This window comes from Dermacentor andersoni, chromosome 6 (genome assembly GCF_023375885.2).
Source record: "Dermacentor andersoni chromosome 6, qqDerAnde1_hic_scaffold, whole genome shotgun sequence".
In the NCBI taxonomy this organism is placed as follows: domain Eukaryota; kingdom Metazoa; phylum Arthropoda; class Arachnida; order Ixodida; family Ixodidae; genus Dermacentor; species Dermacentor andersoni.
In genome coordinates, this window is record NC_092819.1 from 7,017,003 (window position 1) to 7,031,167 (window position 14,165).

Genomic DNA, 14,165 nt, shown 5'->3' on the forward strand with positions numbered 1-14,165 from the left:
TGTTGTGCCACATGCACAATACCTTCTTTAATGTAGAGGCTCATGCATTATACCGCAGCCTTTACTGGCAGCTCCCTGAGCAAATGCAACTTAGCCAGTGCATTTTTAGAAATAAAATTATGCTTTCCCAATCTTCGCTGCTGCACGTGGCAATGGCCACTTCCACCAGTTCAAGTCAGTCATGTATTGCATCATCAGTTGTCTTCACAACTGTGTAAACATGTACAAATTTGATGACAGTTTCAATCACAGCATCACGAACTATCAGCACTAAGATACACTGATTCACTTCATCTGTTGTTTGTAGTCGTGAGCTTGTGTACCATCCTTGTTTTGATTATCTGCATAATTTCTCAACAAATAAATTCTCCACTTGTATAAAGCAGACTTTAAATGTAAATTCTCTCGCCAAATAATAAATTACATCCTACTTTGCAAACAATAAAAAAAGGCATCTTAAAGTTATATTTTGAGGTTACCCCTTTTAGTACTGTACACTGTTTCTCATGGGAAAGTATTGTATCGAGTGCATGTGTTGAAGATAGCATACACACTCAGCTAATCTACAATGAAGTTTATGTTCACTTACAGTGTAATGGTGGGTTCACTCCATATTTCAAGAAGAAATGTTTTCTTCAAGAACAGAAAATAACAGTGACATGTTTACAAGGGTTGCACACAAGGCTATTTTCACCAAAGATATTGAAATGTTTAGCCAGTTCAATATGTACAGCAATGAAAGATTGTAAAGATGCATGTGGGTTTCTAAAGGAGCGGCAAAGATAGCTGTACGCAGTGGTCCTCAACACTCAGTCATTACAAGGACAGTAAGGTACCAGCTTGGGTCATGTTCCATACTGAAAACAGTGCAAAAGACATGAGTGACAATGACATGGGTAACATGACAACACAGTTTCTCAGTCGTCTGTGCCTTTTGCACTGTTTCAGTAGTGATTACTGGGGCAACTGAGATTTTTCACGTACAAGCACTCCACATCATTACATACAAATGAATGGCCAGCAGTGCTGACTTGTACTCTCATACAGTTTGACAAATTTTAATTTAGGGTGGTGAGCATTGTTTGTGAAACAACTTGCACAAAATGATAGCACCTCTCTGTTCTTGGAATTGTGAATGCTGTAAATATGCCATTTTTCATAAATGAGCATTCCGTCACCTCAGCTAAACACTTATTTAGTTCAACTCGCAGCTCACGAAACACTGAGAGGTGAGCATGGGGAAATGCTGTGAACAGCCATGCCATCTGCTAGCGCAACAATTCAGGTTTTGCAACACTACCATCAACAGTGTTGCTAATAACAGTGCCTGTGGCAGTGGAAAATGGCTTTACTGTTCTGTAGAACATCACCTCCTCCTTGCAGAAACCATGAAGGCGAGCAATATTCAGGTTTAATGGCAAACCACCTCTCAAGCTTGGTGATAAGTCAAGCTGAGAGACATTCTAAGCATATTCAACTGCTTTTCCTGTTGCCTTGCTTGGCCAAGAATATGGGAAAAAGAAAGTCAACGTACGCAGACGGGAAATAGTAAATGACGTAAGTTTCACCATAATCTGTCATAATGATTGTCCTTAGAACATCACTGGCCTGGAAGCCTTTTGCAGTTGTGAAATGGAGTCCACTGGGCTAGCGCAGTAAAGTGTGCACTATTAGAGATCAATATATAAGCGGCATTCTTTGGTGCAAAATTGAAGCTCCGTTTTCTCTGCTCACACCATGCACAAATAAAAGAGTAGGCAAAACATGCAACAAACATTTCCCTGCACATGTGTAGCCTGAATAAAGCATAGAGAATGCATGATTCACGATTGTAATCCCTAACTACTTACTATAGCTTTGTGACTGGGGTCCCTCTCAAATCTTGGGACGATAAAATGTGATTCTGATACTTTGAGGATCTTGTCATTCCCTCCTCAGCCTGCAGATGGCAAAGGCTAGTGTGTTACTAGCATGCACTTGATATTGGCATCTGGAGCACAAACATCACAAGCCACATGCTGCAGCACACAAGGCTGGGCTGAGACCCACACAAATGTAATGTGAGCACTGCACATTAAAAGAATAAGCGCTGCCCTGTGTTTCAAATCATCTGAGCGATAAGAGTGAGAGCTGGCCTAGTTGGTTCTGGTCGAGACCATAGGTTGAAACAAACAAACTATCAGTTGTAAGTGTAACATTCGTATTCCCTTTGCTCATCCTTGTTACAACAAAGTTTAGCTGACCTGGCTAAGTCACCATTACCTTAGCAACGTGTGCTGCAGTTGGTGAAAAGGACACTTGACAGAGGGCACAGCAATACCATAGCCAATGCTGTGCTGCAGTTCTTCCAATCTTCTTTGTCCCTTTTCTGTAAACACATTTGTTCAAAGTATTCTTTTCACCAAGAAAAAGCCAGCAGCCCAACTGAGCACAAAGCTGAAGTTGCAAGATGTGCAGCAAGTGATGCTTTGAGTTGTCAATTGAAGATTGTGCAGCTGTGTGCACTACTGTGTGTCAAGTGTCCACTTTGTGTTGCTCTTGACTGATGGCAAGAAATCCATCTCTCGAAAATAATCTATAATTTCTTATGCAGCACAACACTTTGCATTGCATACACTGACATCTGACAAGCATGCAAGGACTAGTACATTCTGTTCTCCACTGTGTAAGCATGTCATTCGCAACAAGCACCATTAAGCAGACCCCTTTTTGATTGTTTCAAAGAAATTATCAGATTACTCTGAATCTTCACATCACTACATATGCACAAGTTAACTGTAAAGCATGTCTAGACAATGATGTACAGCAACATATCTTTGGTCAGCTCACTAAGCCCCTGACTTCTAGGGCTGCTCACTTACTCTTTAACACGATGCAGGTTTCTTCATTTGTTTTACAAACTGCTGGCATAATGGGAGCTTCCAGTTCAGGCTTATATGCATAAGAATAATGAAACATGGAGCACAACACTCAAAATAAATATTTCAAATAAATTTACTCAATGAATTCCATCTCAAACACTGCAATGTAAAGCTTCGAGAGATAGTAATTTCACACGATAACAATTTTACCTTGTGTCTTAGACAGACAGAAAAAAAAGACCAAAGCTGCAGCACAAAACGCATTAGTGAAAATAATGTACCTGAAATAAGAAGCTCAATGCATGTCCATTGTCCATTCTATTGGCCCTGCTCTTAACACCATCTTCCACATTTATAGACTTGTAAGCCTTGCACTGAGCGAACCAAAAGGGCCGGCACAAACCTAGACATTACACAACTATCAGAAGAGAGGTCAAACAAAACACTGGCAACGAGGCACCAGGAAACAAGCAAGACCTATGGTCACACTTGTGCTGATCGCTTGTGCTGGAGATCGAGGATGACCTGCGTGGGGGACACCTTGCGCCTGAGGATGAGCACTCGGGGTCGAGTCCGCACGTGCACAAGAGGCAAGGTGGCGTAGTTGAGACGCACATGGCTGTAACCGTCTACTGTGGCCAGGAGCTCGTGGGTGTCTCGGTAAGGCACCACTGAGCTACTGTGCATGGACTTGCCCTCCAGGATGAGGTGCGTGAAGCTTTGCATCTCCAGGCCACCAGGAACAAGGTTTTCAGTCTTGTTGTACCTTGATGCACACAGCAATATGAACAAGGTAAAGTTAGCTAAACACACAGGCACGCATTCTCTGCCATCTGTTCCATTTGGCTTTGCTTTCTGAAACACTCACCACTGCCTGCAACAGCCCAGCACTAGGCTGTAGTAGTACTATTCTGTGTGAGCAAAATTAACTTAAATGGGCACTGAAGAGCAAGAGTGAAGACGCTTCGACTGATAAATATTCTTTCATGCCTATCTGACAGAGCAAGTAGAACCAATAATCATTCAATCCCTCTCAAAGTTTATTCATCGCCACTTTTCAAGGTTCCATTTGCATTTATTATTTTATGGAAAGAGGTTGAAAGGAACAAGCTTTCCCTTTCAGAATCTTACACCTAAAGTGCAGTGTCAATGTGGTATCACAAATTTTTAAAAAGTTTCCGTTGCTTGGCTGTATTTCTACATAAAAAGTTACCTAACTTAAATTGTGTTTTGAACGCTTTTCATTTCATTGTAATCCTTCTTTACTAAACAACAGCTAGCTCACCTTGAACAGACTATAAAAAAATCTATGATGTCATTGACAACTTTAAGGTGGCATCACCCTCCTGACTTTTATTTTTGCATCTTTTTGGCTTACCAACACTCAGCTCATGATAAGACAGATGTTTTCCGTATTCCATTAGTTTAATTTACCAATTCAGGTTGACCTAATACATGCATTTCACTGCAGTGTCACTGCAAGGCTGTCTCATGGTAACCACTGAATATTGAGAAACTGCTACACACCAAGCTAAATTAATATGAAATGCGATGTTCAAATGCTTAGCTGGCTCTACCACAGATCTATCTGTACATTTACTGTGCTGACCTTAAAGCCGAAGACTTCAGGCTGGCTAACCACGTCTGCAGTGAGCTCTGGATGGATACCATGACATTGACAAAACATGCTCAATAGTTTCTGGACCATTTTCAAGTGAATCATTATCAACAGCAAGTTTGCACCTCATAATTTCGTGCCCATAGGCAGCCTGGTCTGGCATAAAATTGTAGAGTACATACTCCATTTTAAATTAAGGTTAAGTATCTCCTTTCTGATTGAATTCTTTACTTTTTGATACATTTTTACAACTGGCTTGCTTTTCATCATGCCTATTCCGTACACTGCCTCTGTGCCTCTGCTTTTACATTTAAACTTTTCTCTGCCACTGCCTGCAATTTTTGTTGATACTCACTGGTTAATTTCCTAGTTAATTCTTTCACTTTAAAATAGTCAATTTTGAACAGGAAAGCAACATTCTTTCTCCATAGGAACAGTAGGGCCTCAACATAGCAACTCCTGATAGAGTAAATTTCTAGTCATAATAAACGATGAAGTCAGCCCTATGCATATTCTGAGGATTCCTAACCAAAAAATAACAAATGAAAAACAACACTGTAAACTAATTAAATTCTGGGGTCTTATATGTGTCCAAACCATAATATGATTGTAAGGCACACTGTAGTGAGGAGCACCGGATTAATTTTGACCACCTGGGGTTCTTTAACCTGCACCCAATGCACGGTACATGGGTGTTTTTGGCCCCATAAAAATGCAGCCATTGTGGCCAGGATTCGATCCCACATCCTTGGGTTTAGCAGCACAATGCCAAAGCTGCTATGCTACCATGGCAGGCACAGTTAATTGCAAAACCGGCAAAATGCGTCGCTACAGGAAACACCACTGGCCATGAGTGACCTACTTGACTGCCACAACACGCCGCCCTCTCGGAGCTATCGCTGGGCTAAAAAATCTACCCTGCATGCGTGAACTCCCGATATACTGTGGTGGATGAAGAGATCTGGTGGATGAGGTTTGCACCAGATGTCTGGCAAATCTTTGCATGGTTTACTATGGCAACCTGCTGTTTCCAGTAAAGATTGTTGATCAACATCCCAAAACAACACACAGGGTTAAGAGACACTGTAATGGGGCATCTCCAGATTAATTTTTACCATCTGGGGTTCCTCAATGTGCATGCAAAGCATGGTAAACAAGCTGTTTTGAAGTCTGCCCACATCTAACCTTAGCTGCCTTGGCAAGAATGTGGTGGATTTACCAAGCGTCTAGAATAATCTTCCCTATGCAGTAAAGATCCCACTATACACAGTAAGCATTTTGACTAGTCCAGGTTAGCGAAAACAGGCTACATACTTATGTACCCTAGGAGCCCATTTATTTTGTTCTTATACCTCGGTCATTTCTTCAAACATAATTGCTTTCTGCCTCCTAAACTTCTATGAATGCCAGCCTATGTCTCCCTGTAATCCTTCTTTTCTCTGCTGCTTTTTTCAACAGCCCTTTGATTCACCTCAAGTTCTGATTGCACCTTACATTTTAACCACATCAATCTATAATCAAAAATAAGCCCTGCAACAATTACACCCTCTCTATGCACCTTGTACTAGTACCTCATAGTTGCTTTGCCCCAGGAGAAGTCTGTGTTTCTGTTGCCTTTCGGATTGTCTACATGTTCATATTTTTCATGTAAATATTTATCTCTCTGATCAGTTTCTAGGTTATTGCACAAATGTAACTGTAGTACTTTAAATTCCCAGTATTGCGACTACCTGATCACGCACACCATTAAAAACCAAGCAGTCTGATTGATTTACTCAAAACTATTCTATATTCGATTTGATATTCGGCTTTCCTTTGTTTTGTTTTGATTCAATATTTGCTTCAAACACTACTGTTCAGTGTTCACACACCCCTAATAAAAAGGTATCTTGTTAAAAAATTAAGTGGACCAACACTGCACATTTACTGCAAGTTTGATGACGCATATTTCGAAAACGGTATCATTCACAGAATTATTTTCAAGTGGATATGTTTTGCAGTCTCGCCTGACAAAATTTTTCAATTGTACTATCTGCCATAATAAGATAGTTAGAAACTTAATTAGTGATTTTTGTTCATTAGCCGAGTATGCATTTCAATTAGGAATTTTAAAGAAGTGCTTAAAGTCTTTGCAAAGACAACACACACACACACGCACGCACGCACACACAGAGTTGACTCTTGTTACAACGGACCCTGATGATCAGACAAAAAACGTCCGTTTATGCAAAGTCCGTAATATCCGAAACGTTCGTCGCGATGTCTAACAACTTTATTGCAAAGAGTGAGTGACAAACGTCCAAAGTAAAAAACAAAACAAAAAAAAAGTTGTGGTTTTACCCGAAAGGTGAAGTATCTATTGCGATAGCAAGTTAAGCAAGATATAAGCGTGGCAGCAGCAGCGAGCGAATTGACCTTGGTGCTGTCCCTCACTTCAACGCGAACTAAACGTCAAAAGCACGGTGCATACGAAGCCACCGGCACTGGACGTACTTTGCCTACATTGCAGATCGCTTTGAGGATGAGGCCCACGCGGGCGCACTTCGTCTTTATCGCAGATACGGCGGCCGCGCCGTGAGCAGCAGCCACCAGAGTAGAGCCCCCCTTTCTCTCTCAACCCGTCCCCCCTCCCCACTGTGGCTCGCGCGTGACACAAGACGGTGCGATTCCGCCCGGCCATCCTCCCTTGCGCGCTCGATATTGAGCCGCGATCGTCGGCTGACCCTCGCAAATCAGTTAGTCAGTTGTTAGCGCGTGTCGACACGGCAAAAGCATGTTTTATACGCCCAATTTCGAAAAAATTACCGCCAATTTTGTCCACTGTAGCCGATAGTCCATTGTAGCGCAGTCCATTAAAAGCGAACTTCGTTGCATTAATAAAATAGGTAGGACAAACTAAGGCTGAAATATGGTCTATTATATCTGAGAGTCTGTTGTACGCGAATCCGTTGTAATGAGTGTACGCAGTACATACATACATAGGAGAAGGAAGAAATAGAGAGAGAAGGCAAGGATGTTAGCCAGTAATTCGCCTGGTTGGCCACCCTACATACATACATATATAAGAAGCCAACAAGGACACTAAGGACAGCATAGGGGAAATTACTTATACTTAGTAATCGAATTAAGGAAATAATAAATTAATGGAAATGAAAATGGATGAAAAAAAAAAAACAACTGGCTGCAGGTGGGGCATTAAACAATATCTTCGCTTTAGGTGTGCCAATTACTAATTGGTTCTTACCAATTGCGCTACCGCAGTGCTGCTTTCTACTACAACTAACCTTGGGAGTGCTAGCCAGTGCCACCAATCACAAGCCTTGGTGGTGGATGTGGAATAACCATTCTGCCGCAGGCATCACGTGTAGGTGAACTTTTTTGGTGAAGGCAACTGTTCAATAAACCCATACATGCTACCTGAAGGCATCAACATTGCCAGATTTGAGACCCTCGCTATGTAATGAACGAGAATAAAGGAAACTGACGGGCCCGATTTTCATTAGTCGCGTCATAAGAAGGGCTAATTCTAGTACATAAACCTAAATACCCCAGAAAGTGGATGAGAAAATGGTGCCACATTAGCTCAATGGATAAGAGCATTGCACAAGCAATACGAAGACGTGAGTTCGTGCCCCAGCTTCCTTGTTGTTTCTTCATCCATTTTCCTTTCCATTAATTCTTTTTTTCAATTAATAAGTACACGTAATTTTCCCTATGATGTCCTTGGTGTCCTTGTTTGTTTGCTTCTTATGACATGACTAATAAAAATCAGGCCCCTCGGTTTCCTTTCTTGTTGATATATACATATATATTGCCATAAAAACGAATGACAAAAGGTCAGCCTTATATAGCCTTAATGGTGCATGGCCAGTTCCTCTACCACCTCATGTTCTGTCCACTGCTTTAATACCAACACCAGGTGACATTAGCCCACCCATTTTACAAGAATCGACTTCGACTTGATGCTTGCCAAAAATATACACAGATACACACACCTGCTTAGACAAAAGGAACAAGAGATCATGGATGTCCCCAGAAAGAAAGAGGGAGAGGAAAGAAAACGAACATAGCATAAACATACAGGCACACATATCAAAATATGCAAAACCATAAGAGAAACACAAGATAATTAAACTGTCCCACTATCACACGCACACCGAGTATCATGAATGCACGCACGCTACTGTGTGAAGTACGGCTTCAAGCATATGACATGCACAGTTATGGTTCAAGGTGGTCATTGCAGACAAGACACGTACTGTCCAGAAAAACCTTGTATGTGGCACCAAGGGGCATCTCAAAAACTTGTGCGGTCAGAAATAGTGGCTTAGGAGCTTCCCGCACAAGCCTGGGCGTCAGATAGGGGTCTGAACCCACACTCAGTCGTCGGGGTGATAGGCGAGGTCTCGACGGTGGAGGTTGTAACGTCGTGGATCTGCATCTTGCTGGTGACAGATGTGCATGCAGGCCAGCAGATGGACTTCTTCAGTGCACTGAGTGTATTGCACAACATCTGGAGCAAGGTCGTCATCGTTGTTGCACAGTAGCGCAGCATCGAGCATGGTTTGCACATTGCACCCGTAGACCAGGTGGAATGGCATAAACCCCATTGTTTCCTGCATTGCACTGTTGTATGCAAACGTGACGTACAGAAAGATCTCACCCTAGGTTTTGTGTTGGACATCCACATACATTGATACCATGTCTGCAGTGGTTTTATTTAACCTCTGTCAGCCCATTTGTTTGCGAATGGCAGGCAGTTACCTTGCGGCAGCTCGTACAACTCAGCTTGAAAATGTCTTCTATCATCAGTGGTGTAAATGCTGCTTGCTCCATTATCTGCGACTACATGTGACAGGGCACCTTGTCGTAGAACGATGTGGTGCATGAAGTGCTGGGCTACTTCGGTAGCAGTGCCACGAGGCAAGGCCTTGGTCTCAGCATTACAAGTCAAATATTCTGCTGTCACTAGAATTCATTTGCTTGCCGTGGATGACAAACGGAAGGGTTTGAGAATGTGCATGCCCATGAGGTCAAGCTCACGAGGTGTCCTGGCTCAATCGGTTGAAGTAACCCTGCAGGCTTGATAAGTGGTGACTTGTGGTGCTGAACCTCATGACACCCTTTAATGTAGCAGTGCACATTAACTGATAGCCATGGCCAGTAGCACTGCTGGCAAACTCAGGCGAGAGTTCACAAGAAGCCCAAGTGCCCCGACAAGTGCCCCGAAAAAGGATGTCATCGTGGAAGTCAGTAGGCAAGACGAAAAGATGGGCTTTGTTGCTGCCACAGGCATGTTTCCTGTAAAGGACAGCTCTCCCGTGACAAAAGGAGGACAGTTTGCGAGTAATGTGGCATCTTCATGCTTGCGCCCAGACTTGTACATAGTCATCATGTTAAATTCTTAAAATCATGATGTGTACAGATTCCAATAAGCTGGACTCAAGTGCAGATTCCGATAAGCTAGATGGCCAGAAGGATCTTTGAGATTGGCCAGCCAGCACAGCGAGTGGTGAGCAGTCAGCACTCTGAAGGACCGTCCATATGGGTAAGGTCGGAAAGGCACTCTTTTACTGAAATAGAATAGTTGAACTCAGCTCGTGAGAGAGTATGACTGGAATAGGCTATGACGTTCTCTACACTGCCGTGTTGCCATACACGAACAGCACCCATTCTGACGTTGCTAGTATCTGTGTGGACCTTGGTAGCTCATCGAAGTGGGCAAGACAGGTGCTGTCTGCAGGCATTTGTGTAGCTCTTTGAAAGCAGTTTGTGGTCCAGAAGAAGGAAAAGTTGGCAGTGAATCGACAATAATAAGGCACACAAGTGACGGAAACGTCGCACTGCTCTTTTGTCTGATGAAACAGGATAAGGGGCAATGACAGTAGTCTTGTCGGGGTCGGGTCAAACTCCATCAGCACTTATACGTTCCAGAAACTTCAGCTCCTCATGGTTGAAATGGCACTTTGGAGGCTTCAGCATGAGGTCAGCTGAGTGCATGGCTTCAAAGACAATTCTTAGGCACTTCAGATGAAACTCTTCGAGAAGGTGACCACATCATCGAGGTATAGAAGACAGCTTTGCCACTTCAAGCCAGCAATAACGGTATCCATAATTTATTGGAAAGAGGCTGGAGCAGAACAGAGGCCATCCAGGGTTACAAATGCAGTCTTTTCACGGTCTCACTCATTGACCTACATATGGAAATAGTCACTTTTTAGGTCAATGGATGAAAAATACTTAGCATGCTGCAAACTGTCTAAAGAGTCGTTGAGACGTGGAAGCAGGCGAATGTCCTTTCTTGTGGTGTTGTTTAGCTTCCTGTAATCGACATAAAAGTGGAGTGTTCTGTTTTTTTAGCTAGAACGACTAGCAAGGACCCCGTACTGCAGGATGGTTGGATGACACCGTCGTCAAGCATTTTCTTTACTTCTGGCTGGATAGCCTCGCATTCTTTAGCTGAAATGCGGTCAGGCTGTTGTCGAGGAGGGTGAGTTTCATCGTCGGTAATAACTGGATGTTTGGTGAGAGGCATTTGGCAGACTTTAGAGGAAGAGGCAAAGCATGAATTAAATTCCGTTAGAAGGTCGTGAACTGCAGCCTTCCGTTTAACCAAAAGCTTTGAGTTCACATTGATGTGGCCGAAAGAACTGTCACCAGTGAGCATTTCATCAGATGTGAAGCAATCGGTTATGTCAGCTACGAGATCTCCGTAGCCCATAGCAGTGCAGCGAAAAAGGTGCCGGTATTCATAGCTGAAATTTGTAACAAGTATCCACGACTGCCCATCACGAACCTGCACAAAGCTTTGTGCCGCACGTACAACTTGCAGCAATAAAAGCGAGACATTGCGTTCAGCAACTGCATCAGTGTCTTGCAGTCCTTCGCACGTGACCTCAACCAGCACTGTTGCTCTGGGAGGCAACAACACGCTATCATCAGAAATATGCAGCACTGCTTTACACTCACTCTGTGGCACGTTCTGCTGAGAAGGTGATGATGTGCTCACAGAGATTTATAATTGCATCGTACCCACAAGGAAAGTCTATGCTGAGAATAAGCTGACGAGAAAAGTCATGGAGAATGAGGCCAGGTGACTCTAAATGTCAAAGCACGAATTTTACAACAGCCCAGCAGGATAACAATGTGCCGGCCAGCTGGGCGAATGTGTGTTCCATTCCAAGGCACCATAACTTTATTAAGAAACATCGCCAGTTTCCCACGTATAATAGAATAATCTGCACCTGTATCTATTAAAGCACTGACATGAAGACAGTCTATCAGCACAGATATGTCAAGCAAGACCCGGTCACCAAGTTCAGATATGATCACCGGCGATTCTTTGTCACTGCACACAAGCAGGGATGTGTTGTGTTCCTTAGTGTAGGTCCTGCTGTCTTCAGTGAATCTTTGTCATTTTGTGCACGCACCAATGGGATGTCTGTCGCATGTTGAATTTCAGTGACCTTGCCCCTGAAGGCCACTGCCTTCAGTATTCCCTATCAGGGCTTCCGTTGTGCTGAAATGGGAGCGAATGGTAAAAGATCAACTTGGAGAAGGTGATCGTCACTGATGTCATGAAAATGGTACACATTGCTGCATGAAATAATCTTCAATTTCCCTTGTCCTGTAGCCAACTTCGGGTTGAGGCTAGCCAAAGTTATCGGTATGGACACTCATAGTAGATGTGACCAGCCTCACTGCAGTGGCATCAAAGTGGTTGTCTGTCTGAAGTGCACCAGAAATACTTTTGCAGAATGCACAGCAGCTGTTGAAACCTAAACCGGCGTGGGCTGATTGGATTGCGATTGGAGGTAAGCTGTGGTGCAGGCATGGAGTCTCGCGAGACGGCTTCCGCATATGTCAGGCGCTAAACAGCTAAGAGCACAGGTGCCAGTGTCACTTTACTGGGCAAAGAGGTCTCGGGTGCTTGCTGAAACTCATCACGGATAACACTGGCAATGGAACTAACCACAGGCTGGCTCAATCAGTAGATCGAGTGAACCCAGTCGGTGCTGCTGCTGCTGAAGGCTGTGAGCATGTCAGGAGTTGATGCAATGTTCACTTGTTGACCGAATAAGGCACACCACTGATGAAGCCCTTTCTACATCATGACGGCTTCAGCAAGGAACTGTGCCACATGGCATGTTCAATTCACCTGCGCTACCTGAACCAGTTCATGAAGTGCTGCACCCTGCCATACATTTCAGTGGTACAGCAATGGCGCCTTCTGAACCATGCCGTTCATTTCAAAAGGTGCAGAAAACGTGCAGGGCTAGTTCATGATCTTGCAGCACGCTCTCTACTGTCGGTGCGACTTGGTGCAGACAGACAGGTGCGAAGCAGCAGCGCAGTAGATGACACAGCACAAATGCACAAGCACCATTAAAAGCTCGCTTCCGTGTGCCTGCCATGTCTATGTAAGTGCAGGTGCACTTGTGCCTCAGCAGCCGTTCATACCAGCACTTCAGGACCTCTAAAACTTACACACTCTGTGTACATTAGTCGGGAAAAAAACATAACACCTGCATCATGTCTGCACCTTGGCATTAATCTCGATTGTCACGCTGTGCCTTCACTGCAGAAATCAAGCTGCACAATTTCTGCACTTCTCGTGAAATGCCGTGAACTGGTCCACACTGGTGCAGGTGAATTGAGTGAACCTACAGTGTTTGTGGCGCTCCGCACCATGGTTTTCTCACCAGGAGCTACTCCTTCACACCACGCATAAAGTGGAGCAGCTTTTTCTTCTCTGGCATCCACTTGCTTAAAGGGAAGCTGAAGAGTCTGTCGAATTCAATAAGACGCTCATATACGGATGCGGGAACCTTATAAACCATGTAGGTAAAATTAGACGTACATCATAACGGTCTCATTTAGCAGCTGAATACAGCACTGGAATGCATATTCAGCTTGTTCTCAGCAATCGGTGCCTTTGTAACACTCGAGGAGCTGGAATTCATGCCAAGATGCCTTCCTTATTTTGGAACCAGGTGGGGCCTTTCATGGCGGTTTGAGTTGATGTCATAGTCGCTTTCTCGGCCGAGAGTTAGGTACAATTCTAATGGCAGGCCTTTTCCTTCAGCTTGCACGATGCACTGCGGTGTTCACGAGCGTAGGGCTTGTGTTCTGGTTGCTAGAAGGCGTCTGGTGAATGGAGTATGTAGGTGTACCCAGCAACTCCACCAATTTGTCATGCAGATGAATGACAAAAGATCAGCCTTGGGTTTTACTCGTTGCCCAGATCTGGCGATGGTGTGTGGACCAGTTCATCTGCAATCTCATCTTCTATATGCCACTTTAAAACCAACCCTAGGCGGCAATATGTGTGTGTGTTTGTGTGTGTACACACATGCGTGCATGTGCATGTATGTAATAGCAGGTGACAGATTACACATAGCAAAACAATGGGTAAGTCACTGAAGTGAATTGCCACTGTGTGTTTGTACATATGAGTATAAGCTTCACAAATTTATTGTCAAGCATCTATTGGACCTATTGGGGACAATGGGTGCCAATTGGAAATTGCAATATCTTATTGGACTGGGCTACTTGCTGTCAACAAGCAAACAGATATTGGTTCTCCGTCTATGAACCTATTAGGCTAATACGCTATTAGTTGTCAGTAAGCTTACAAGCTACTAGATTTTCTATTAGAATTTCACTAGGGAGGAAATCCATATAGG

General features: G+C 43.7%; 1 protein-coding gene across 3 annotated transcripts in view; it reads right to left on the reverse strand.

Moving 5' to 3' along the window:
• Window positions 1–2,976: 2,976 nt before the first annotated feature.
• Window positions 2,977–14,165, reverse strand: part of Alg12 (Alg12 alpha-1,6-mannosyltransferase) — an 80,790-nt gene continuing 69,601 nt past the window's right edge. For all 3 annotated transcript variants that reach the window (XM_072288625.1, XM_055065787.2, XM_050170346.3), the window contains one exon: window positions 2,977–3,627. In XM_072288625.1, coding sequence (XP_072144726.1) covers window positions 3,345–3,627 — 283 coding nt within the window. In that variant the 3' untranslated portion in view covers window positions 2,977–3,344. The remainder of the gene's footprint in view (window positions 3,628–14,165) is intronic.